Source organism: Zingiber officinale, chromosome 5A, assembly GCF_018446385.1.
Source record: "Zingiber officinale cultivar Zhangliang chromosome 5A, Zo_v1.1, whole genome shotgun sequence".
NCBI classification, from domain to species: domain Eukaryota; kingdom Viridiplantae; phylum Streptophyta; class Magnoliopsida; order Zingiberales; family Zingiberaceae; genus Zingiber; species Zingiber officinale.
Window position 1 is genome coordinate 1,574,659 of NC_055994.1, and position 26,203 is coordinate 1,600,861.

The following is a 26,203-nucleotide window of genomic DNA, read 5'->3' on the forward strand; positions in this document are numbered from 1 at the left end:
TTGTTTGTTTTTGGAAAACAGCCGTTGAATTGTAAAATGCCCTTTTATTTTTGTGCTTTAAATTATTTATAAAAAATGTTTTAATAATAATAATAATAATAATAATAATAATAATAATGAAAATAACTTAATTATTATTTTTTAATTTTAATCTAACCATATTTCGTTTTTTTATAAAATTTTCTTATTAATGATAAATCTGATCCGATTTTTTTATAAATGCGAATCTTCTACAAATAATCGACCTCGTTCGTTGCCCCACATTAACTGTTTTAATAACTCTTCCAACTACCCGCTGGCCCCGCTCTCGGGCAGCATTCAGTCGTCTCGGCGATTCGGCTGTGAGATCCCTTTCTTGCTCATGCTCACAATTAATTTCGCGTTCCCCACGATCTCAAGGACGACATCATTAATGAGAGGCCTCTACTTAGTTGCTTCACCGTCATCGGCATGCTGACGAAACCCTAGCAAAGAGAGGAAAGTGGGATCACAGGAGGAGGAGGAGGAGGAGGAGGAGGAGGAGAGAGATGGATGTGAAGAGCCAAGGATGCTTAGCTTCTTCCTCCAAAGCCTCCCCTGCTACTTCTGGTACTCATCACAGGCGCTCCAAGAGGTATGCTTAGCATTCTGAAGTCTCTCTTGTAAAGGGTTCTTTGGTCAGTCTACATGAGATATGTGACCTTTTTTTTTTTTTTTGAAAAATTGAAATAATTACTTGTCGCTTAAATACTAAATTTGCTTTAGTATTTTAGAACTTAGCGATGATGTGGAGTTCACGATCACAAGAAACAAAGTTTTTAGTTCTGTGCTCTTTTAGTGGCTTTAGATCTGAGTCTGCTTTTAAATTTGTGTCTTGAAACAATTACTTTGAACTGTCTTGCGAACAAGTCTTTAGCTTCCTGTTGATAGCACTCAAATCAGTAAGCGCGTAGTTTGGTAGTGTGGGGTTTCCATGCTATTATTTCTGTTTGACTTCTGAATAAGGTCTTTAATGTGAACCTTGTTTGACATTAAATGGAACCTTAACAATAATGTGAGACTTTCTTTTTTTTTTCTTCTTTGCATAGCATCTTAAATGCTGGTTGAGTAAGTTTGCATGTTTGAGATGTACCACAATGAAACTTTGATACAGAGGTTCTAATTGGAAGTCGTTATTGTTGGAGAGAATTTAGAGTATGTAGTCTATGGATCAGGGACCAAATAGTTGGATGACTCAATTTCAAATGACTTGAAAGTTCGATATGACCATATGCTCGAGATTAATGCATTTAGGAGCATATATTGACCTCCATATTTTTTTTCAGTTATGGTTTAAGGAATCGCGACAGAGAAAAATAACAAAAATAATTATTTTTCAAGTATTGTCTATGTTTCATTTGTCCTTAGCAAAATTCAGATGCCAACATATAAAATGGTATAAATGAACAAAAAGAGAGAGGGGAACAACAGAAGAGAAACCCTAGAATCCAACATTTACCAGCTAAATATAACATACAAGCATTTGCATATGCTCTTCTTTCAAGAATCATTCCTACAATTAATCATGTCCATTGGAAATTTATTTTCTGTAACGATGAATTTTCTTCTAGTGCCTCTGATAGAAACCTGGATTTCAACAAACATGTAAATTCACACAGCATGCCGAAAGAGCGTGCTGACATTCAGGTACTTATCATTTTGAATTATATTTAAAATCTTTAAGATTTATTGATCAACTATGATTATCAAATAAAAATTTTCCTTTCCATCTTTCTTTCCTCTCAGGACCCAAATAATGTTATGAATATAATGAACTCTCATCGAAATTTTCAGAATTCAAGTGAAAGCGCTACAAATACTACGAGGAACAGTAGAGTCTCCTTGGAAGATGATGTAAGGATTATATTCAATCGTGCTTGACTACTAGTTTTGAAATAAATTTCTGTGTGCAAATATCTTAACAAAACTGAGAAAAGTACGTTCTAACTTCTAACTAGGAAAAATAGCCCATGTTTTACTTTATTTATTTTTTTCCTCAATGTATCTGGCTAACCGATTTTACTTGATTTTCAAAAGGATTTATAATTTCATGACAATCTTTGTATGTTGAACCTCAGTAAGTCATTGTTTATTGTGTATTAAAAAAAATCCAAGGCATGCATGGTGCTAGAGATCATGCTTAGTTTGTTAGCTTCAGTAATCCAATAAGAAAAGCAGTTTTGTTTGTGCAGCAACCAATTGCATTAATCTTTTCTTGTAGAATTTGATGCCATGAACTACCTTCTATTAATATAATTAATATGCTAGTGGTTTCCGAGTTAAGAGAGATGTGAGGCTTCATGGATTTTCATATAATTATAACATTTTTAACCTTTAAAGACAAACATTAAGTTCAAGTTATTGCTCCAGATGTCCTGAAGTCTTTTGCATTTTGACAGATCAAACAACTCCAGATGCATTTGCATCAAGAAAAATCTACTCGCTTTCTATTGGAGAAGGCGATTGGTCGAGCTTCTAGCACTTTATCTCCAGGACATAGACATTTCTCAGCTCAGGTGATGAACTTAAGTTTCACTTGTTTAGACAATTTATATTTGATGGTAGCAAAGTTTCATTAGGGCAAATGCTTTTATGTAATTTTCATGCAATTGCTCTCTGGAAATGTAAATAAGTTACCTTTGACATCCCAAATGTCTTCACTCGACCGATCAGCAATAATGCTGATCATAGACATGATATGTTGGTTCCTCCATACATTAGTTTGTTTAGAAACCAAATCATAGGACAGATTTAATTCATTTTCTTTGGGGAAAGCTTGAAAGTTGCTAACCTTTATTTACAATGAAATTCATACTTGTTTCTAAATGTCTTAAAACAACTTTTATGTTGTTGTATTTCGATTCCTGATTTCCCTCTGTAAAAGTTTGTCATATAAAATTTAACTTCCATCTTATCTGAGTGATCATAAGTGGAATAGCCAGTAACTGTATGTTATCCATGTTAATACTTGATATATAAAACTATAATCTAAGATGTGTATGATTTAGTTTGTCCTCTGGTTATGATTCTGATATCCATCTTCTTTTTTTATTGTTAATTATGGCATGCATTTGGGAAGCATTGGGACATAAAATTGGCTCTTGATTGTGTTGGTCCCATACGACCGGCTAGAGAGGGTGAATAGCCTGAAAAAAAATACAAACACCTTTCTCGACTTATAGCTTTATCAACATACACACTTGTACAAAAAAGGAAATAACAAGCAAATTAACAAGAGAAAGAGACATAGAGATTTTACTTGGTCTGCAATTAGAAGATTGCCAATCCAAGACGTTTGAAAGCCTAACTCTGATCGAGGTGCCTGGAAGGGTTTCAGGCGTCTGGACGTGGATAAAACTTTATCCACATCACAGCGGATCGCGTCACAACGGATCTGGATAAAATCTCCGGTTCGGGCGCTTGGAAGGATTCTGGGCGCCTAGACTGCTTTCACACATGGGCGCGCTGCCAAAGCGCCCCGGCTGGACCAAGCTGGTTCGGGCGCCCGGAGTAGCTCCAGGCGCTCGGACTCTGGCCCAGAATGGCTCCAGACGCCCGGACTCTAGACCTAAAGTTGACTTGTCGTACGGTCTTCCGCTCCGGCTCCGCTCGCTTGGGTGATTTGGGCCATCCAGAATAGGGTTCACCCGAACCTATTTTTCGGTCTTCTAGAGCAACCTTCTGCTCCAGCTTTTCGTCTTTCGGAAATGTCGCGTGCCTCCTTTGTTGGTGCAACGGGGACCGGCAAGAGGGGGGTGAATTGCCTGCAAGTAAAAACTAAACCCTCTTCAACCAATTTAAACTCAAATAGATGCAATAGCTACAAGATTAAACAGAACTAAAGTATGAACAGAAAAAGGAAGACTCAGCTATTTTAACCTGGTTACAACCAAGAGGGTTGTTAATCCAGCGATGAAAGGCGCAGTAAGAAACTCCTTCTCTGAAGGCGGAGAAGTCTTTTACACTTTGAAGAGCACAAGACTATTGCTTAACTAGAGAGTACAAGAGTTGAATTTCGTTCACTTTTTCGTTATGCTCTAAAGCTGCCCGAGACCCTCTTTATATAGGGGTTATCGAGTTTATCAGATCACCTGATCCTTCGGGATCAGGTTTGACTCGAGAGGGATCGGTCGACCGATCCCCAGGTTCGGTCAACCAAACCTGCTGTATCTGCCCATTCTTCCATCCAGGTACAGCCTCTGTGGATCGAGCTTAGGTTCGGTCGACCGATCCTTTCATTCGGTCGACCGATCGGCCAATGGTCTCCAACTGAGTTGGTCTGATCAAACTGCTTGACTTGGTCTCTAGATAAACTTGGGTTCGGTTGACCGATCAGCATGTTCGGTCGACCGATAAGCTCCACCAACGTTCAGCCTCTGACGTGGCATCTGACGTGTCTGCTGAGGTTGGTTTCTGATAAATAGGGGTTCGGTCGACTGATCAAGGGGTTCGGTCGATCGAACCGTTGACAAGTCAACTTCCTGTTGACTTGCTTCGGTTCGGCTCCTTGGGTGATTGCGGCCTACCGGAATAGGGCTCACCCGAACCCAATTCCCGGCCTTCTCCTCGAGCAGACTTCCGTCCCGGCTTTACGCCCCTCGAACACCGCGCATGTTCTTCACGGCCACCAGGTGTACTCTTCCGCAGCTCTCTCGTCCTTCGGACGCACCGAGCCCGTCGGCTCCCTTCCCGTGCCGTCCTTCTCGCTAGCTGCGTCTTCCGCTCGACTTCCTGCGCTCCTAAGCTCCTGCACACTTAGACACAGGGATCAAACACAAAGCAGGACCTAACCTAAGCTTGGTTGATCACATCAAAACTACCACGGGGTTCAACAATCTCCCCCTTTTTGATGTGCATCAACCCAAGTTCAGGTTAGGGTTAAAACAAACAGATAGTAATTTAAAGAAATTACTAAACTAACAATTCAGGCATAAATTTGCAACTTTAAAATAAATTACAACATGAAGATTTATACTTAAAATTTTTTTTAACTAACTCCCCCTAACTGAACTTATCTTTATTCTCCCCCTTTGATCACAGCAAAAACGGGATGCAAACGGGGGGGTGTAAACAATTTCTAAGTAAAGATTAAAAAAAACTGAGTTAGGTTTAGTTTCAAAAATTTCTAAGTTTTGAAAAATTTTCCAAGTTAAAATAAATTTTCAGAATTTTTCAAAAGAAATTTCTAAGTAAAAATTTCAAGAGACATTTTTTCTAGAGAATTAAAAAATTTTCTAAGTAAAAATTTCAAGAAACATTTTTTCTAGAGATTTAAAAAATTTCTAAGTAAAAATTTCTAAGCATTATTTAATTCTAATTTTAATGTTTCTATTAGAAAGTTAATTAAACATTTTTATTTCGATATTTCGGCTTCCAGGTCGTGGCGAGGCACTAGGCCTTCTTGGTTATTGGAGCAACAACCACTTCTTTAGACAAAGTTTCCATAAAGAACCTCAATGTTTAATTTTCTCATGTAAGAAAAAAAATTTTTAAACTAGTAAAGATTTTGGAACCCAATAAAGGTTCCTACCTACAGGGTTGGTCAAAAACTTAGGGGGTACATAGTTTCTTGGTATTTTCCTAAGTTGACCCTGATGCTTTCTTATGTACCAATTTAATTTTCCATATAACTTTAATTTTGAATGTGGAAAAACATTTTTAAAATATGCATCAATTTTCAATTTTTTAATTTCTAATTTTAAAACTTCATTTTCTGATTTCAAATATTCATTTTCCTTTTCTACTTTATCTAATTCTTTAGATAGAGCTTTAATAAAACGAAAGGACTGTTTAGGGTTTAGGGCACGTACCTTACTTACCTCGTCTTGCGATGCTCTCCCTTCATCACAGCTTTCTTCTTCTTCTGTTGTTCCTCCCCCTTCATCTATGCTCATTTCTGAGCTAGACGTTTCTTCTAGCTGATGGTTGACCATCAGTGCTAGTCCCGAGAATTTTTCGACTTCGGATTCGGAGGACAATGAATCATCCCACGTGGCTTTTAGGTTGTATTTGGGTCGAGCTGGCTTCTTACCCTTTTATTTACTTTTGCTTTTCAGTTTTGGGCAGTCATTTTTGATATGTCCTTCTTCGTTGCAATTGTAGCAACGAACCACTCTTTTCTTTTGCTAGAACTTTTTCGACTGCGATCTAAGTTTATTAGATTTAAAAAATTTATTAAAGCGTTTTACCAGTAGTGCCGCTTCCGATCCGTCGATCCAGGCTCCGGAGTCAGAACAGTTTGTTCTTGCCTTCAAAGCGATGTTCTGACTAACCTTTTCTACTCCATTGGGCTCTACAACTCGAGATTCATGAAGTTCAAAAGTAGAAAACAAATGTTCTAGAGTACTTACCTCGAAGTCCTTAGAGATGTAGTACGCATCTACTAAGGAGGCCTACTCGGGAGTTCTCGGGAAGGCGTTGAGCGCGTAGCGGATCGAGTCCCGGTTCGTTACTTCTTCTCCAATTTTGGTTAGTTGCGTGATCAGCTCTTTGATCCTTGCTTGGAGTTGCGCTACCTTTTCGCCTTGGTTCATCTGGAGGTTCGTTAACTGGGTCCGAAGGATGTCGCGCTTTGCTTGCTTCACCTCGAAAGTACCTTCGTGAAGCTCCAGGAATTTTTCCCAGAGATCTTTCGCGGAGTCGTAGCTTTCGATCCGATTTACCTTCTGAGGTGGCAAAACGCTGAGCAGGTGGAACTCAGCCTTTCTGTTGGCGACAAAATCGGTTTGCTCCTTCTTGCTCCACGTGTTTTCTTCTTTATCTTTCGGCGTTGCAAAATCATATTTCATTGTTATAAGAATATCAAAATCCGTTTTAAAGAATACCTCTATTTTTCGCTTCCATGTAGCGAAATCTCCGTCGAACTTCGGGGGATGAATGTTCGCGCCGGCCATTGTTCTGATCTTTGTGCTTCAGATGGCGGTTAGTCCCTCTGAGGCTGTTGGGCTCTGATACCACTTGTTGGTGCAGCGGGGAACGACAAGAGGGGGGTGAATTGCCTGCAAGTAAAAACTAAACCCTCCTCAACCAATTTAAACTCAAATAGATGCAATAGCTACAAGATTAAACAGAACTAAAGTATGAACAGAAAAAGGAAGACTCAGCTATTTTAACCTGGTTACAACCAAGAGGGTTGTTAATCCAGGGCGATGAAAGGCGCAGTAAGAAACTCCTTCTCTGAAGGCGGAGAAGCCTTTTACACTTTGAAGAGCACAAAACTATTGCTTAACTAGAGAGTACAAGAGTTGAATTTCGTTCACTTTTTCGTTATGCTCTAAAGCTGCCCGAGACCCTCTTTATAAAGGGGTTCTCGAGTTTATCAGATCACCTGATCCTTCGGGATCAGGTTTGACTCGAGAGGGATTGGTCGACCGATCCCCAGGTTCGGTTAACCGAACTTGCTGTATCTGCTTATTCTTCCGTCTAGATACATCCTCTGTGGATCGAGCTTAGGTTCGGTCGACCGATCCTTTTGTTCGGTCGACCGATCGGCCAACGGTCTCCAGCTGAGTTGGCCCGATCAAACTGCTCGACTTGGTCTCTGGATAAACTTGGGTTCGGTCGACCGATCAACATGTTCGGTCGACCGATAAGCTCCACCAACGTTCAGCCTCTGACGTGTCTGCTGAGGTTGGTGTCTGATAAAGAGGGGTTCAGTCGACCGAACCGTTGACAAGTCAACTTCCTGTTGACTTGCTTCGGTTCGGCTCCTTGGGTGATTGCGGCCTACCGGAATAGGGCTCACCCGAATCTAATTCCCGGCCTTCTACTCGAGCAGTCTTCCGTCCTGGCTTTACATCCCTCGAACACCGCGCATGTTCTTCACGCCCACCGGGTGTACTATTTCGCAGCTCTCTCGTCCTTCGAACGCACCGAGCCCGTCGGCTCCCTTCCCGTGCCGTCCTTCTTGCTAGCTGCGTCTTCCGCTCGACTTCCTGCGCTCCTAAGCTCCTGCACACTTAGACACAGAGATCAAATACAAAGCAGGACCTAACCTAAGCTTGGTTGATCACATCAAAACTACCACGGGATTCGACAACTTTTTCGTCCGCCCGTACTCTTCCACAGCGTCTCATCCCTCGGACGCATGAAGCCCGTTGACTCTCTCCCGTGCTGTCCTTCTTGCTAGCTGTGTCTTTCGCTCGACCTCCTCTTTCTGCACACTCGGACACAGGGCATCAAAACATAACAGGACCTAACTTGACTTGGTTGATTATATTAAACTACCATGGGATACTTACAGATTGGTCTCAATACTTGAAAGAGCTTGTTGAAAAAGAAACTGAACTTTACAAATGTGTGGTTGTGTATCTTGTCCTTGTTACTTGCTCTCTCACCGTACACTATGCCTTTTTATATTGAATTAATTTTTGTAGGTTTTCTGCCTTTCATTCAAAATATTATTATTATTTGCAGAACCACCTTTGTCAATGCTCTATGAGATGTTAACATACGAGTCTACAACTAATTCCATACTCAAAAGCACGACATTATATTATCAGAAAGTGATTCAGTTTATTTGATATTGTTGGTTACTTGTAGCATCTGAATCAACCAAAAGATGATTTTCTAATATGCTGATATTAACTTGGTTATGGCGAAAATTCATAACTGCAGTAGCAGATTACTAGCTTAGGATTGTTTCTGACTTTTCATTGTTTGTGCATTTGTTAATTGTACAAAATAAATGACTCGTTGTTTCATTTAGACTAGGGAATTAATTGCAGAGATTGAGCTGCTTGAAGAAGAAATAGTAAATCGTGAGCAACACGTGTTGTCTCTCTACAGGAGCATCTTTGATCAATGTATTAGTCAACCTTCATCAGCTCATAGTTCTGGCATGACTTCTCCCGCACACTCAAACCCTAAGACTGGATCCAGGAAGCATCCTAGTATAATATCAAGTTCTTTTTGCTCCTCAAAGAAATTCAGATTGCAACCTTTTCAAGTTCTGACTTCAATAAGAGAGTCTGGACGAAGTAATGTTTTACTTAAGCCACCAAAGTTTGTTCATGATCCATTTTTGAGAGAAAACATGAATCTCTATGATGGAATAAGCTTTGCTGACACTCTAAAGGTACGATTAATCGTCTAATTAGATCGATTCCATTTCTATAATTCTTAAGAAACTTTGTTGCTTACAATGTGTATATTTTAGTTCCTTTATATATTCCATCAAGTCACGAAGAAGTTTTAAGTATCAAAACCAAGGTCAATCCTAGTTATGCTCTGTTAGGGACCCAATTGTAAATAACATATACTCTAGAGTGTGAAGTGTAAGGATACAACAAAGAATATAAATAAGTTGGTGCATCAACTTATTTTTATTGTATCATTTTACTGTGTTCATGTTGATCAAGTACCCATAGAGAATGCAAGAGCTTGGATAAAGCTTAGAAAGATTCTAACTTCTCAAGCCCTTGGTAATTTATCCTCTTCCCTTGTTCTTGCATTTTTTTTTCTTTACGTATAATCGAGAATCATTATTTGTAAGAGAAATCTCGGTGAGGATTAAGTTTGTGGTGAGCTTGTGAAATCTCATTGGTGCAGGTCAAGGTGTTTACATGGGTGGTGTTATCCTTATTTCTAGAAGCTTATCTTTTTGTTTTCTGTGAAAGAGTGGTTTAGTGGATTGTTGCGAGGAGTGACGCACCGTACACATTATAGGTTGTAAAGTAGAAGTATGAACCACGCTAAGTAATTGTGTTAGCATTATTTGTAATGATTTCACTTTTCAGCTCACATTATATTTTCACTTTGGCTATCATGATTATTCTTGTTACACACGTACATTGAAGTAATCTTTTCATTTGAGTATGCTTTGCACCCTTTCTCTAGCTAGCCATTATGAACCTACAATATTGCTTTTAAATATACAAATACTTCATGATTGTGCATTGACAACATACTGTTCCCTGTTCCCCGTGTAAATTCCATCTGACCTATGATAAGCCGGATTATATAATGACGCATTGGACAACTACTGAATCTGTTGATTCGTGCACGAATATCCGGAAGTGATCTTCTACAACCTATTGATTTGGAAGGGAATACCAAGAAATAGGGAAACACCATGTTCCAAGAAAGAGATGACGGGTAGAAATAGCAGTAATAAAAAATTATCTTAAAACATTAAACATGACACTTATATAGACAAATCCTAACCTATAAATACCAAAAATATTAAAAATATCTTAAATATCATAAAATAGAAATGATTAAAAATAGTAAAGAATATGTTCGGAGGCTTCGAAAAGGACTAAATGGTACTATTTGGGTCCAAAACTTGGCAGTTGCGGTTCCCCTTTAACAAACGTAGATTTCTCAATTCTATATGCGTGAGCACAGACAAAGTCTAGATTGCTTTGTCGAACCCACATCATTCTCCCTAAGATGAGAAAAATCACCCTTAAATTGTCGACCACTTCATCGTCAGAAGAATAACCATGGAAGAGAATTAAATACTTCACATTAAAAACATCGGCAGTGCGAATATTCTCAATAATCTCTATCAAACCAATTTTTTTGGCTGATAATTTGTTGTAATCTCTAGTGGAAAAACGATCCTTCATTAAAACCACCCACACGTGATCATAAATTTCAAACTCCAAGTATCGCCTCTTTTGGTTTGCTTTGTCTTTATTCTTGGAATTAGAGATGGACAAATGATCGTGTACCATTTTATGGATCTCCTGCAAGCAATCCACGAAGTTTGCCCTTCTATGTACTGGACCCGTACTAGGCAATGTCAACAAATCTAGTGGACCATGAGGCTGAGTTGAATAAATCAGAATGGATTGAAACCAGTACTACGTTTCACGGCATGGTTGTGAGCAAATTCCACCTAACATAGCTTCTGGTCCTAAGTTTTCACATGGTCTCCACACTAAGCAATGTAGTAAATTTCTAAGAGACCTATTCACAACCTCGGTCTGCCCGTCTGTCTGAGGATGATAAGCACTACTAAAATTCAACTGTGTATTAACCATCTTTCACAAGCTATGCCAAAAATGACTAAGAAAACGAGTGTCCTTATTTGAAACAATGGATGTCGGCAATTCATGAAGACAATAGATATCCTGAAAGAACAGCTGTGCTACCATAACATCTGTAGTCTTCTTGAAAGGAATAAAATGAACCATCTTAGAAAATCTATCAACAACAACAAAGATTGGATCACTACCTCGCTGGGTACGTGTAGGCCTAGCACAAAATCCATGCTAATATCAACCCAAGGTCGAGAAGGGATCGACAAAGGCATGTACAAACTTACATTAGTGGCTACCCCCTTAGAGACTTGACAAATTTTATACCTCTGCACATATTTCTCGACTTCACGCTGTAGTGAAAGCCAGTAGTAGGAAGTCTGAACAATTGCAATGTCTCAGCCAACATACCCCTCATTGTGCAACTCCTTAATTATTTGCAAGTGGAGACTACAATTTGGAATGCATAATTGATTACCTTTAAACAAGAACCCATAATGTAGTAAAAATTTTGTTTTCTTACCGATCTTAACGCGGCGTCCGAGCCCTGCAACGCATCCGGACGCGTTACGCAAGGTTGGACCTATTGCCCGAGCTCGACAACGAAACTAGCAATAGGCCTCGAGTGACGCATCCGAACTCATCGCGCGGTCCCCGTGATGTGTCAAACTCGTCACCCGACTGAAACAGAGTACGCGGGTAAGTTGTAAGTTAAGATTTAATTAAATTACTTTATGTTAATAATTTTAATCAACTCCTAACTATGATTGGGATAATTTAAATAGAATTAATTAAAACTTAATAAAATTATCCTATTAATTTAATATATATATAAAATTATTTTTTATTTTTAAATATTTAGATTAAATATTTAATTTTTAATTAATATATTTGACTAAAAGTAAATATTATAAAGAATAATGATTATTTATAATATTATGTATAAAAAAAAGTAAAAAATATTCAATCGCCTAGGGACCGCCTAGGCAGCCGATGGGGTAGGCGGTCACTGACCGCCCCTCCACCGCTTATCGCTATTTACAACATTGATCTGAATATCATCAAAGTACACTACAACAAACCTCCCAATAAATGACCACAACAATTGATTCATCACCTGTATGAAAGTGCTAGGGGCATTCAATAACCCAAAAGGCATCACTAGCTATTCATACAATCCTTCCCTAGTCTTAAAAGTCGTTTTCATTCATCTCCATGCCTGATACGAATATGATAGTACCTACTCTTCAAATTCAATTTCATATACGCAACAAATCCAATAATCTTGTCAAGCAAATCATCTAATCGAGAAATGGGAACACGGTACCGTCACAGTGATCTTATTGATGACCATGCTGTCTACACATACACCAAGAGCCGTATTTCTTTGGTATTAACATGGCAGGTATAACACAAGGGCTCATACTTTTTTTTGATATGACTCCTAACTAGCAATTCTTTGACCCCTTAGCTCCTCATGCTTGGGCTAATCTTGTAATGTGCTTTGTTCGACAGTGTCGCTCCGGGCTCCAAATCAATATGATGCTGCGCAAAGGAGACACTTCATTTGGTAACTCTTTGGGAAAAAGCTCAGTAAATTTGATAATGAATGGAGCTACATATTCTAGAATAGTGTTGGATTCGACCTCCTTCAAATTGAGTCCGACACAATAAAACAACAACTTCACCAATAGGTTCGGGTTGTTCCACCGACTGTCTATAAGGTAGGAGCACAATTTTGATTCCCTCGTACATAAAACTGTAAGTATTGGCTTGATGCATGCTTCTATCATACAACAAGTGGCATGCATTCATCGCTACTACATCACACCAAACATCCTTATATTTCAGACCAATAGAAAATGGATAAGAGCCCTCATAGATACCGATTCTTCACCACCTTTTAGGGTTTAGGATGACTCTCAATCTGGATATTCAGTTTCTGCATAGCCTCTATCGACACTATTTTCACAGTCTCCTGCATCGATCACAAAGCGACATGCTTTGCCATGATGGTACTGTTGAGGCAATCCTAATGGTCCATGCGACCACGTGTTTTGGTGTTTGAGCAAAGGGTTTAAGTTAGATTTACCCTTGTATTTGATATGTGTATTTGAGCTGTGCAGGTTTGTAGGATACACATATGACTCAGGTTGATGACTTTGGGTCCGGTGAAGGATGAGCCATCCGAGGGACTGTGGACAAGGCAGCAAGAACAAGGGCCGAGGGAAGCGACTTCGAGGCATACACGAAGGATAACATTGAGACGCGCCGTGGGCTTGGGTGCATCCGAGGGACGAGAGCCAAAGAAAGTAGGCTTGAAGGCAAGAGGTCAAGGCTGCAACGAAAAGTCAAGTGAGTCGTAAGGGTGAGGGTTCGAGTGTTGAGAGACTGTATTCGGGGTACCAGTCGACTGATGGAAATGACAGTCGACTAGGAGCGAATAGAATGCTTCTGTTCGCTCGGCTAGTGTGGAGTCGACTGGGACTTTTACCAGTCGATTGGTATCGAGCCGTTGGGTTGTAACGATCGAATCTCCACATAGGACAATCGACTGACACTTTCACTAGTCGACTGGTAGGCAGAGTTTTCCAACCCGTGGCCTATATAATCAAAGATTGGAAGCTTGGTTAAGGTTGACGAAATAGAGGTGGTTAACCCCTATTAGTAGTTTACTTGTGCCCTAGCGTCTCAAGTGTTATTGTGAGAGTTGTGGTGAGGTTTCTCCATCCACAAGGAGCTATGTGAGCTAGCCAGAGTTTGCCGGGGAGTCATCCACCGAAGGATCGGGATCGTCCACCTTACGGACAGCCGTGGAGTAGGAGCCTTATCTCCGAACCACGTTAAACAACGAGTAGTGGTTTGCTTGTTCTTTCCTTAGTCTTTAGCTTGTTTATTTTGTATTATTCCGCTGCGCAAATTAACAAGTGTAGGAAGCTATCGACTTGGGGGCATCTACTATTCAACCCCCCTTCTAGCCGGCCATACACTTGATTTCCTACAAGTGGTATCAGAGCGAGGACACTCTCTATTGGACTAACCGCCAAGGAAGCAAGAAGATGACCGACTTGATAACACCTCCAAAGTTTGAAGGAGGAGGCTTATGGGATATCACGTATTGGATGATGAAGATGGAGGTCTTCTTCAATACAGATTGGGACACCATGATGGTGGTCAAGGAGCCATTCGAAGTCCCAAGAGACAAGAAAGGGAAGAGACTCCAACAACGTCATTGGACGGAGGAGAAAATCTCACGATCAGAGGCAAATGATAAGGTAATATTTACTTTGATTGATATTTTACCTAATGATGTGATGAGCCGTGTGGGTGAATAAGAGAACGTCGACGATTTGTGGAGCAAGATAAAGAAGATTCCTTGGGAAGAGCCTATGCCTACACAAGAACAAGAGGAAGAAAAATCTGAAGAAGGGGATGAGGTGGTTCAAATGGAGGAGGAGCAACCGGAAGATGACGCGTGTTCAACTTCCGAGGAGGAGAAGGATGAAGAAATGTCATCCGCAAGTGTGGATGAGGAAACATCCTCAAAGGTTGAAGAAGCCAAGACAGATGAAGAAGAGGTGTTGGAAGTAGTCAACCTAGTGAGCATCTCCACCGAAGACAAGTCAAAGGATCACATTGTGTGCTTCGGGTGCAATGAGAAGGGACACTACAAGAGTAGGTGTCAATTGAGTAAGAAGAAGGTATCTCCTAAATTCAATTCAATTTCTTTAGAATTTAACTTGAGTTGTAGCATATCAAACGAGAAAGAGGACGACCAAAAAAGACTTGGTTAGCAACAATAAAACAAGATAAAATTTATTTAAATATAGATGATGATATAATAAGAGATAGGGCTCAATGGCGTAAAAGGATTCATACAGCCGCCTCCACCTAGTGGGAAAAGGCTTGATTGTTGTTGTTGTTGTTAACTTGAGTTGTAGGAAGAAGAAAGAAAAGAAGCACATTAGATGCTTCACGTGTGGTGAAATGGGACACTACCACACAAAATGCCTAAAGAAGAAAGAGCTAAAGAAGTTGGAGTAATTGAAGAAATGGGAGAAGAAGAAAAAAAGCTCAAGTCAAGGGAGAGCTTCAAGGGTAAGGGAGGTATACCCCAAGTTAAAGTGTAATTCAAATTTAAATTCTTCCATGCATGTTAGAAATAATTTTCATTTGCCCATGCATAACTTTGGCTTTAGATATCATGATAAAAATAGAGTCAATGTAGATCATAATCCTAGGAGACCCATTTATGATAACTCTAGAAATAGTAGACCTAAGGAAAACCTAGGCATTAATCCCAAGAAGGGAAGACATGCCTACGAAGAGTAGGTCTAGGAATGTCCAATGTGGACATGTTGATTATAGGTTTAGGAACCTAGAATGGAAAAATCAAGCTTTAAAGGCAAAGCTTGATCAATTGGAGAAAACCCTAGCCAGATTCACGGTTGGATCTAGAAGATTGAGTATGGTGTTGGATAGTTAAAGACCCAACAATGATAGATCGGGTTTGGGATACCGATCTAGTGTCTCCAAGGCTAAGGGAAAGTCTTATGCTAGGGTTGCATATGACTATAGCAAAGAGAAGTCAATAAATGACAAGGGAAATTCATTTAATGGTAAGAAGAAATTAACCAAGGACAAGGTATCCAAGGTTAAAAAGGTTAGGTTTATAGGCCAAGTGTCATCGGAAGTGCATCGACGTGGCCTAGCAATTGTGGATGAGTCATCTAAGGAGGTGACTAAGAGCTCTAGGGGGAGCTCAAAAAGTCAATTTGGGACCCATGGTAAATGGATTTCAAGTGGATTTTACTTGAGAGTCTAAATTGGGTCATGAAATGTGCCAAAAGGTTTGGAGACGGATTTGAGTCTCAACCTTAGGGAATTGACACAATTGGGTTATGTTTCATGCAATGAAATATGATATTGGGGTCATATTATATGATAATTGGTTTTGGATGTATAGATGCCATATAAACCAATGCTAGGGATGCATTGTGGTTTAGTATGAGCAAATACATCAAGAGGAAGCTAAAATTAAGACTTTAGGTCAAGCCTCAATTGATCCATTTAGCTAGTTTTGGGTTTTGTATCAATCTTGCGATTGGTGATAGATACATTTTTTAATGTATTTTTTCTAAGTAGACATGGGCAAAATCCATAAAATTTGGGGATTTTTGGATGTCTATGGAATTTCTGGTGCATTTTTTAAATTGGGTCAGAAATGCTGAAATGGGTTGAAATCAAGGTGCTAGTCTACTGGTACAGTTACCAGTCGGCTGGGTTTGTTTCGATAAGGGTAGTCGACTGGTGCTTCTGATAGTCGACTAATACCAGCCTGAAACCGTTTTCAGCATTGGGTTGACCGGAACAACTCGTATAGGTGTATGAGATCCATGGGGGATAAATACATGAATTTAGGGTCAGTTCGGTGATCAAGTTTTCGATAATTGGGATATTGTTGGAGCTTTTTGATATTAGGCAAAGGGGGAAAAGTAAGGTTTAATTGGGAAAACCTGAAAATACTTTTGCGGTGGTGAAAATCCTAGCTCGGGAGCTTAGGTGTAGGGGGAGACTTGTGATAGATTCTTAAATAGCCCTATGGTAAAATTCCTAGCTCAATGGGGAGCATAGGTCTAGGGGGAGCCTTGTGATATGTTCTTAAATAGCCATGTGGTAAAATTCCTAGCTCAATGGGGAGCATAGGTCTAGGGGGAGCATTGTGATATGTTCTTAAATAGCCATGTGGTAAAATTCCTAGCTCAATGGGGAGGATAAGTCTAGGGGGAGCCTTGTGATATGTTCTTAAATAGCCATGTGGTAAAATTCCTAGCTCAATGGAGAGCATAGGTCTAGGGGGAGCCTTGTGATATGTTCTTAAATAGCCTGTGGTAAAATTCCTAGTTCAATGGAGAGCACAGGTGTAGGGGAGCCTTGTGATAGGTTCCAATGCATGGTTGCATTTTTGATTCAGCGAATGTGTAGCCTTGGCAACGTAAGTCCATTTGGCGGTGTAAGCCCAAGTGTGTATCCGACGGTGTAAGTCCAAGTGTGTAGCCTTGACAGCGTAAGTCTATTCGGCGGTGTAAGTCCAAATGTGTATTCTTGGCAACGTAAGTCCATTGTTTGTAGCATGTTTATTTGCTATTATGTTTTCTCTAACTTAAACGTATTGTCAAACATCAAAAAGGGAGAGATTGTTGGAGCAATCCCAATGGTCCATGCGATCATATGTTTTGGTGTTTGGGCAAAGAGTTTAAGTTATGTTCACCCCTGTATTTGATATGTGTATTTGAGCTGTGCAGGTTTGCAGGATACACATATGGCTCAGGTTGATGGGTTTGAGTCCGGTGAAGGATGGAGCATCCGAGGGACCATGGACAAGACAGCAAGGATAAGGGCCGAGGAAAGCGACTTCGAGGTATACGCGAAGGATGACCGCGGGCTTGGGTGCATCCGAAGGACGAGAGCCAAAGGAAGTAGGCTTGAAAGCAAGAGGTCAAGGTTGCAACGAAGAGTCAAGTGAGTCGTAAGGGTGAAGGACCGAGTGCTGAGAGACTATACTCGAGGTACCAGTTCACTGATGGAAATGACAGTTGACTGGTATAGTCGATTGGTATAGTTGACTTGGAGCTAACAGAAGCAAGTTGACTGATGGAAATGACAGTTGACTGGTATAGTCGACTGGTATAGTTGACTTGGAGCTAACAGAATGCTTCTGTTCGCTCGGCTCGTGTGGAACAGTCGACTGGTACTTTCACCAGTCGACTAGTATTGAGCCGTTGGGTTGTAACGATCGAATCTCTATAGAGGGCAGTCGATTGGTAGGTGGAGTTTTTCAACCCGTGGCCTATATAACCAAAGCTTGGAAGCTTGGTTAAGGTTGACGAAATAGAGGTGGTTAATCCCTATTAGTAGTTTACTTGTGCCCTAGCGTCTCAAGTGTTCTTGTGAGAGTTGTGGTGAGGTTTCTCCATCCACAAGGAGCTATGTGAGCTAGCCAGAGTTTGCCGGGGAGTCATCCACCGAAGGATCGGGATTGTCCACCTTACGGATAGTCGTGGAGTAGGAGCCTTATCTCCGAACCACGTTAAACAACGAGTAGTGGTTTGCTTGTTCTTTCCTTAGTCTTTAGCTTGTTTATTTTGTATTATTCCGCTGCGCAAACTAACAAGTGTAGGAAGCTATCGACTTGGGGGCGCCAACTATTCAACCCCTCTTCTAGCCAGCCCTACACTAGATCCCCTATAGGTACAAGTTGACTGAAAGATATTATTCCGTAGCGAATCATCGTCCGGTGTCACCTTCGGTGTCAACAGGAGCGTCGAACCACCAATGCAGTCCTAACATCTCCTCCCACTAGTATTTCGTTTACGGCCTTGTCATTATATACTGGGTCTCCTGAGATCTCTACTTTTTCCTCTTCACAATCTTCATTGTTAATAAACAATGCTTTCTTTGCTAGAGCCTAACTGTCTATCTGATCTCTCCACAATTGAAACACTTTAGATCGCCGCTTCTACCATTTCCTCTATTAAATTGCCCTTGCCCAATATCTTTGTTTACTCCCACACCACTATGACAACCAATATTTTACTCGGACCCTCGCTAGCAGCGTTCATAGGGAAAATTCCACTATTCTGACATGCATGTTTTTTCACAACCATGTCCTCTGGTGTGCAGCAGATACAGAAATAGGGTCACACATATTGACAATGCTTTGGATTTGGTATTTCAAATCCCCGATATACCATGCCACCAACTGATCTTCTGTTTTATGAATTTCATTCCTTGCAATTAGTTGAAAAAAATAAGAGATATAATCTTCTACTGAGCAGGTGACTTGCTTCAGATTTTGCAATCATTGATACAGCAATCGCTGTAAGTTGTATGACAAAAAGGTTTCCCGCGTGAGTTTCTTCCTCTTCTCTTAGTTGGTAATTTTTGTCTTACCCATATGTCTCGGGTCAGTTTTAGTTGTTGCCATCATGCAATTGCTCTTCTGTGCAATCTAATTGCGACCAAGGGCACACACTTATCTTCAGGCACCTCATTAAACTCCAGGATTTCCTCCACAAAGGCCATCCAATCGAGGAATTTCTCAAGTTGTAGGCTGCCATGAAACTTAGGGATTTCTGTTCTCATCCCCATCTAGCGCCTGTGATCGTCCTCCCATATTGCTCTGTGTTGTCTGTGGGGCATCTCCTCTTCAGAATCATCCTTCTCTCCGTCACCTGTTTCTAGATCCGAGTTTGCCCGATGATGGCGTCGGATTGGCTTTCTTCTATTTTAATTTTCAAACATCGCAGCCATCCTTTCCAGAGCCAATTTCATCCATTCCATCTGTTCGCCAATAGCAGGTTCCTGCTCCGTATCACATTCGTACACATTGTTGATGTCATCAACACATTGTTGTCTCCTTGGCAGCATGACTTCACAAGATCAGTTTCGACTTTGATACCAAATTGACAAAGTGGATAACTATCGAATCCGTTGATTCACTCACGAATATAGGGAAGCGATCTTCTACGACCTGTTAATTTGGAAGGGAATACCAGGAAATAAGAGAACACCATATTCCAAGCAGGAGATGGTGGTAGAAATAGTAATAATAAAAAATTATTTCAAAATATTAAACATGACACTTATATAGATAAATCCTAACCTATAAATACCAAAACTATTCCAAATACCATAAAAACGTAAATTATTAAAAATAGTAAAGAATATGTTCGGAGGCTTCGAAAAGGGCCTAAACGGTGCTTTTTGGGCCTGAAATTTGGCGTTACAGGTTCCCCTCTAACAAATGTAGATTTCTCAATTCTGTACGCGTGAGCACAAACAAAGTTTGATTCCGAGTCCCGAGTCAAAAGTTATAACCTCCAGAAGATTGTTATGTCGAACCGGCATCATATATCTAATTATGGACTTTTGAAATTCTTCAGGATGGTTTTAATATTATAGCAGAAGCTGAGTACACATTTTTTTATTAAAAAAAGGGGAAAAACCTCCTCTAACACTATAATTGTTTCCAGGAGAAGTTATCAACTTCTGGAAGGAGTAATTTAGCACGTACGTTGAAAGATCATCTCTACCAGTGTCCATGCAGAATATCTGAAGAAATGGTCAGGTGCATGGCTTCAGTATATTGTTTGATGTGCAGTGGCTCATGTGAGAAGACAAGTAAATCTCGTGCTCCTTTCTTGCAAAGATCATCTACCAGCAGCGTTCTTGGTCCAAAAACCATTAGAGAGGAGCATGAATGGCCTAGCAGATCCATCATCGAAGTGCTATCAATAAAATTAGACAAACGTTGCCCCCGTGCATCTTACACAATAAGCAACTACAGGTAATTTTGTTGTAAGATTTCTTGAATCTGCATGATTTGCCATTATTCAATTGTTCAAGAATCTAATTCCTGGTTTAAGTTTAGATTTCTGGTGGAACAGTTGGAAAGAGTTGACTTGAGTGTTATGGAAAATAGTGCTAAATTGGCATTTTGGATCAATGTCTATAATTCCCTTATAATGCACGTAAGTATTGCCTAGCACTCCTGCTTCTCTCAACACAAAAGAATTGCATTCCATCTTTGTTCTTTTGCAGGCATATCTGGTGTATGGGGTTCCAAGTAGTTCTCTGAGAAGAGTTGCTTTGTTTAATAAGGTACTGAAAGACGCACTTCTTCATAGAACCATACTCAACTTTCTTTCCTATTTTGATATTCCTTGAGCTTAATTGCTAACGCTTAGATTGTAAGCATTAGATCACAAGCAAGATAGCATTCCGTTTCATTCTTTGCTTTAAAATATAACTTGAGCATTAATATGTGCTTTCTGCATTGCAATATACATTGTTTCTGTATATGGTTTGTTTTCAACTCTCAGTGCAATTTTCAAGCAGAAGTTACTTTTCCTAGATTAGATTTCCTCAAAATAGTGATGCAATTCTTAGAATATGCCCATTAAAATGAGTTTCTCTTTCTAAAAATACAGAATTGAATGCCTACTTTAGAATTCGAAGCACATATCCATATTTCATCTATTCAAAATATCGTGTGAACCATTCATGGAATCACCAAAAAGTGCAAACACCATTTTTATGTCTTCTTTTTTTTTTTGCACCCAACTCATTTCTGTGCATTTTCAGGCTGCGTATAATATCGGAGGGCAAGTCATTACTGCCAACTGCATTGAGTACTCCATTTTGGGTTGCCGGACATCTCGGATGGGTCGTGTATGATCTTAATTTGTATGATTAGAAATTCAATATTCTTCATCATCAACTTCATCGTGCCAATAACTTCTAACTGTCGTTATTGATCTACTCTGAAATTGTATGTTTGGTATGATCACTCATTAGCCACATCACTGTCTTCTCTCTTCACCAGTGGCTTGAAACAATACTCTCAAATGCTACGAGGAAGAAATCTGGGGAAGACAAGCAGCTTATCTGGTCCAAAATGGGTCTCCCTAGTTGCCATCCCCTTGTTTTCTTTGCAATCTGCACCGGAGCTTCCTCGGACCCCATCGTAATCATCTTTTTCACTTCGCTCGCTTGCTCATGTCATTCAAGATATAAATTCACACACTCATTCAATCTTGCTGCAGCTAAGAGTCTACAGTGCCAAGAATGTGACAGAGGAGCTGGAGAAAGCCAAGAAGGAATTCCTTCGATCCCACGTCGTGGTCAAGAAATCTAACAAAGTTTTTCTGCCAAAAGTTCTCGATAGATACGCAAAAGAGATATGCACCAACTGTGACTCTCTTCTCATGTGGGTGTGCGAGAGCATGGACAAGAAGCAGCAGGATGCAATCCACAGGTGTGTAGATTCCAACTGCAGGAGGAAGGCCTCGCAAGTCATCGAATGGCTGCCCTATGACACGAGATTCCGTTATGCTCTCACGAGCGAATCCGTAGAAACCCCCTGTAAATTGTGACGACGGTGTAGGTAACGTAGTATTTCGTATCTAAATAATCAATATGTCTACGAACTGGCGACCTCAATTAGTTCAATCATATTAGTGAATTTAGTTGCCCTCAGTCCCATTTACTTTAAGTCTATTGCAGAAGTATTTTTGATTGGTGCAACAATGCATACTGTGAATCTGATTCGATGTTGTTTAAGACAGTTAACCAGGTCAGGAAGGAACACATGATTGAGGAGTCAACGACAAAACTAAGAAGTCAGCATCGACGAACACAATTCCAACCATATTAACCATCAAGTGTGTCTCTAGATTCTTCCTCCGTCGATCAGAATCCAAAACCCAAATCTTTCTCTCCTCTTATCTTTCTATTCTCATGCCTCCTCGTCTTCCCCTTCTCCTGCCTCTCTTATTATTCTACTTTCCCTTCTCGGCAGCGCTTCGACCCCTCCACGATCAGCTCCAACACGACGGGCAAAGAGCCGTCTTCAAATCCGTCACCACAAACGACGCGTGGGGTTCCTTCGTCCACCTCCTGGACCTGCAACGAGGCAGCCACGTCAGCGGACTCTCCGGCCTCAAGCGGTACCTGGTCCGGTTCGGTTATCTGACCCTACCTGATCGGGCCGAGCTGGATTCCGACGCCTTCGACGCCCGGCTCGAGTCCGCCGTCTTTCTGTACCAGACTAATCACGGCCTCCCCGTCACCGGCAAGCTCGACGCCGCCACGCTCTCCCAACTGATGACCCCGCGCTGCGGCGTCCCTGACGCGGTCGCCGCGACGGCGCCGAACCGAACCGGTTTGACCGAGAGGTTCACCTTCTTCCCCGGCAAGCCGCGTTGGGCCGGCCAGAGGCCGCTGACGCTGACCTACGCCCTGTCGACGGCGCACACCATTACCTACATAAGCCGCGCTGACGTGGCGGCGGCGTTACGGCGCGCGTTCGCGCGGTGGGAGCAGGTGATTCCGGTGCGCTTCGTGGAGACGGCGGACTACAGGGCGGCGGACGTGAGGGTGGCGTTCTACCGCGGCGACCACGGCGACGGGGAGCCTTTCGATGGGCAGCTGGGGGTGCTGGCGCACGCGTTCTCGCCGGAGAGCGGGAGGCTGCACCTGGACGCGGCGGAGTGGTGGGCTGTGGACCTGAGGCAGGTGGAGGCGGCGGAGGCAGTGGACCTGGAATCGGTGGCGACGCACGAGATCGGGCACGTGCTGGGGCTAGGCCACACGTCAGCGAGGGAAGCAGTGATGTTCCCGAGCCTGCACCCGAGGACGAGGAAGGTGGAGCTGAAGGTGGATGACATAAAGGGGGCACAGGCCCTCTACGGCTCCAACCCCGATTTCCAGCTAAGCCAGCTCGCGGAGGCGGAGATGTCGTCGGCGCCACACCCAAAGATCACCGGCGGCGACAAAGGCAAGAGTTGGATAAGAATTGCCGTGCCGTTGACGTTGACGTTGATGGTGTAGATAAGAATTTGAAGTATACTTGGTGGATATTGTTAATCACAGTGGAAGAGACGCAAGGGTTTCTTCCTGAATAGATATACATCAGTGTCAACTAACTGTACATAAAGATATTTGAATTGGACTGGTGTTGATAGAACAGAGGAAATTGTGTGTTCTAAGTCATCGATCGATGCTTGGGAGTACAAGAAGAACACGCTAAGAAGGAAGGTGCAGGCGGTAGCTTCAAGCTAGCGTCAGAGCTGATGTCCATGGCGGCTGAGATAATCATTTTTAAAATTCTCAACATACAACAAGTCAGGAAATCACTTCACGGATGGCCTATGCTCCTCGTCATCTTCACGGTCTATCGATTGTGATGTAGCTAGAGGCGAGTTCAATTCCGGAAATCAAACCTGTCAACGTTGAGTCAGAGTCGATGATCTCCTTAACTTCTAGTTTGGATCTTATCGTATGGCTGTGTGCTTTACAAGTCTGGTCTTTTGGGTATCTTCCTAGATACGACCTTTCTTCTGGTCTGGTCACCACAACTTTTCCATGACAAATATCTCATTCTCTCTACTTGTCTAGGTGAAGGCACACGGAGCATAGAGAGCGACATCCATAAGACCACCATTTGAGCGAAAGGGAAGGGACTCACAGATGCATCCTTTAATCTTCCTTCGCATTTTTCTTTATCTCGGTAATGAAAACAGAGCGAAGTGATCAAATCCCAGCTAGTGATTGACTTTGGAGGGAATGCCACTAGCTATCAGCAAAAGTGCAATGATTGATTTAGATTTTCTATATCCAACTCCATAATCTTCTCACAGTTGCTCAAATCCCTCAGCCATCTATCTCCACTTTCGTAATCATCTTTGTTTAGGTTAAATACCATGGATAGTCAAACAATCAGTCAACGAATGGACTGACTCACACGTTCCCTAGAGATCTTCTGTGAGGAAGATGAGAGAATATGAAAGACACTCCAAAAGAGGATTAGACTGGCGCCGAAGAGTCTCGGTAGTCCATTCCGATGCTCAAATTAGTCTTTTCTACTTACTTTCTCGGGAGTTTATATAGAGCATCTCCACTTTGGATGTCGCACCATCCTTATATGGGTTGATGGAGGACCAGATCTAATAGTCGTTGGTTGCCCTTCCTTTCATCAAGCGTCGCATGTTGGAAGGAGAGCATCTAAAAGATCAGATTTGACAACCATATAATCATGTTTCCATTCACATGGTGACATGTGTTCTGGAATATTCTTCATCGTTGTCTGCAATGAGGCAATTATGCCGCTTCCACGTACGCACTATCATAGGGTGTAGGCCTAACCCAATGATGACGGAATGAGGTCGAGGTTGAGTGGCCTTGAGGATAGACAAAATCAACGATTGATACTGAAACATGGAAGATGCAAGGATCTAACACCGAGGCGTGGAAGGTGTCGATAGTTGAGATCGAGACCTGGATGATGTTGGGATTTGAGACTGAGACAAAGGATGTCGGTAGCTGAGACTGAGACTGATGCTTGGATGATGTCGAGATTTGAAATTGAGGCTTAGCTTAGGCCCAAGTGATGCCAGGATCTAAGACTGATAGTTGACTTATCCTTGATTCAACTCAAATCCTTCATATGAGTGTTTTGAACCGTTCAGATCAGACCCAAGTCTTATCTGGGCTGGATCTGATTCTCTTTGGGCCATGTTTAATCTATTAGCATGACTTTGGACAACACGGGACACACGGGAGCTGTAGGAATTCATCCCATCACAAGTCTCCTCTTTAAGTCTAGCCAAAAGAAACATAGTTCAACTAACTAAACTATGTTGAGTTGTCATCTTCTTACCTTTTCGAAAAATTAAGCTAAGGTGTTGGAATCTCAATGTGATAATTGACCAAGTTTTGGTCATCGAGGAGATAAGACGTCACATTTAATGAATGCAATATGCGACATAACATATCATCCTATGATTGACACGTTGTTCTGTCACATTAAATGGGAAACAAGAGTCACGAGCGCACTTTACCTTATTAATTGTGAAAGTGTATGTGGTGTTGCTGCTGACACATCCCTAGATTCGATGGTGGCGGTACATTGCCACCCATTTGGGCTCGACATCTAACGATTATTTTTTAACTATCACATGGATCAATGCGTTGTTTTGTAACTCATCATTGTTGTGTTTTAATGGGGAGAGATAATGTCGTGATCACGACCGTTCGACAGAGCGACTGCCGACTAAGATAAGATCTCGCCATTGTTTTATTGTCATCTAATGGCTCAACGGGCCGATGCGATAGCTCTACTTTGTCACCGCCAAGTTATATTAGGCTATCAGAAAGTGACGCCGCCTTCATGTACTTTCATTTACTTCTATGTCTTCTTCTCTCCTCTCATTGCTCCAGTAGTTTGCCCTCCTAAGTTGCTAGCGACGTGACCTAGATCTCCCTAGCCTTGGTTGTTGTAGTTTGGGAGCAACTTCATAGGGTACATCTCTAGAAAGACCCATGCCTCCCCAGCTTTGGATGTTGCAACTTGGGAACAACCTCATAGGGTATATCTCCGACAAGACCCTATTGGATCGAAAGTGCTAGAGGAGGAGGGGATGAATAGTACTCGTGGCTTTCACTTTCGTTTTGGAAAACTTTCGAGTAAATGCAACGGAAGAGTAAACAATGCAAACGTAAACACCAAGGATTTTTTACTTGGTTCGGAGCCTGGGGCGACTCCTACTCCAAGGCTCACACTCGTTGAGCGTTTACTTTGGACAATCACTATCAATCCGAAAATATTACAATTTCAAGTACAATGTTAAAGCAGTAAT

General features: G+C 41.4%; 1 protein-coding gene and 1 long non-coding RNA gene across 5 annotated transcripts; one reads left to right on the plus strand and one right to left on the minus strand.

Moving 5' to 3' along the window:
• The first annotated feature begins 278 nt into the window (after positions 1-278).
• Positions 279-22,405, plus strand: LOC121979257. 4 transcript variants are annotated; one of them, XR_006111353.1, is made up of 13 exons: positions 280-613; positions 1,590-1,665; positions 1,765-1,872; positions 2,418-2,534; positions 8,726-9,094; positions 20,039-20,352; positions 20,437-20,536; positions 20,607-20,666; positions 21,150-21,236; positions 21,391-21,531; positions 21,611-21,951; positions 22,133-22,228; positions 22,366-22,405. XR_006111353.1 is itself a non-coding variant. In XM_042531214.1 (11 exons), exons 1-11 carry the CDS (start codon positions 528-530, stop codon positions 21,938-21,940), a joined length of 1,788 nt encoding a protein of 595 aa, XP_042387148.1. In that variant the 5' UTR covers positions 280-527; the 3' UTR covers positions 21,941-22,043. The 4 variants fall into 4 exon arrangements, 2 of the variants coding, with proteins under 2 accessions (XP_042387148.1, XP_042387149.1); XR_006111354.1 differs by lacking the exons at positions 22,133-22,228; positions 22,366-22,405 and having other exon boundaries at positions 279-613; positions 1,813-1,872; positions 21,150-21,251; positions 21,611-21,763; XM_042531214.1 differs by lacking the exons at positions 22,133-22,228; positions 22,366-22,405 and having other exon boundaries at positions 21,611-22,043.
• Positions 22,099-22,804, minus strand: LOC121979258. Its single transcript, XR_006111355.1, has 2 exons — positions 22,546-22,804; positions 22,099-22,469 (listed from the first exon to the last, which is right to left on the minus strand). It is a non-coding gene; the product is annotated as an uncharacterized LOC121979258 (long non-coding RNA).
• Between the last annotated feature and the right edge of the window lie 3,399 nt (positions 22,805-26,203).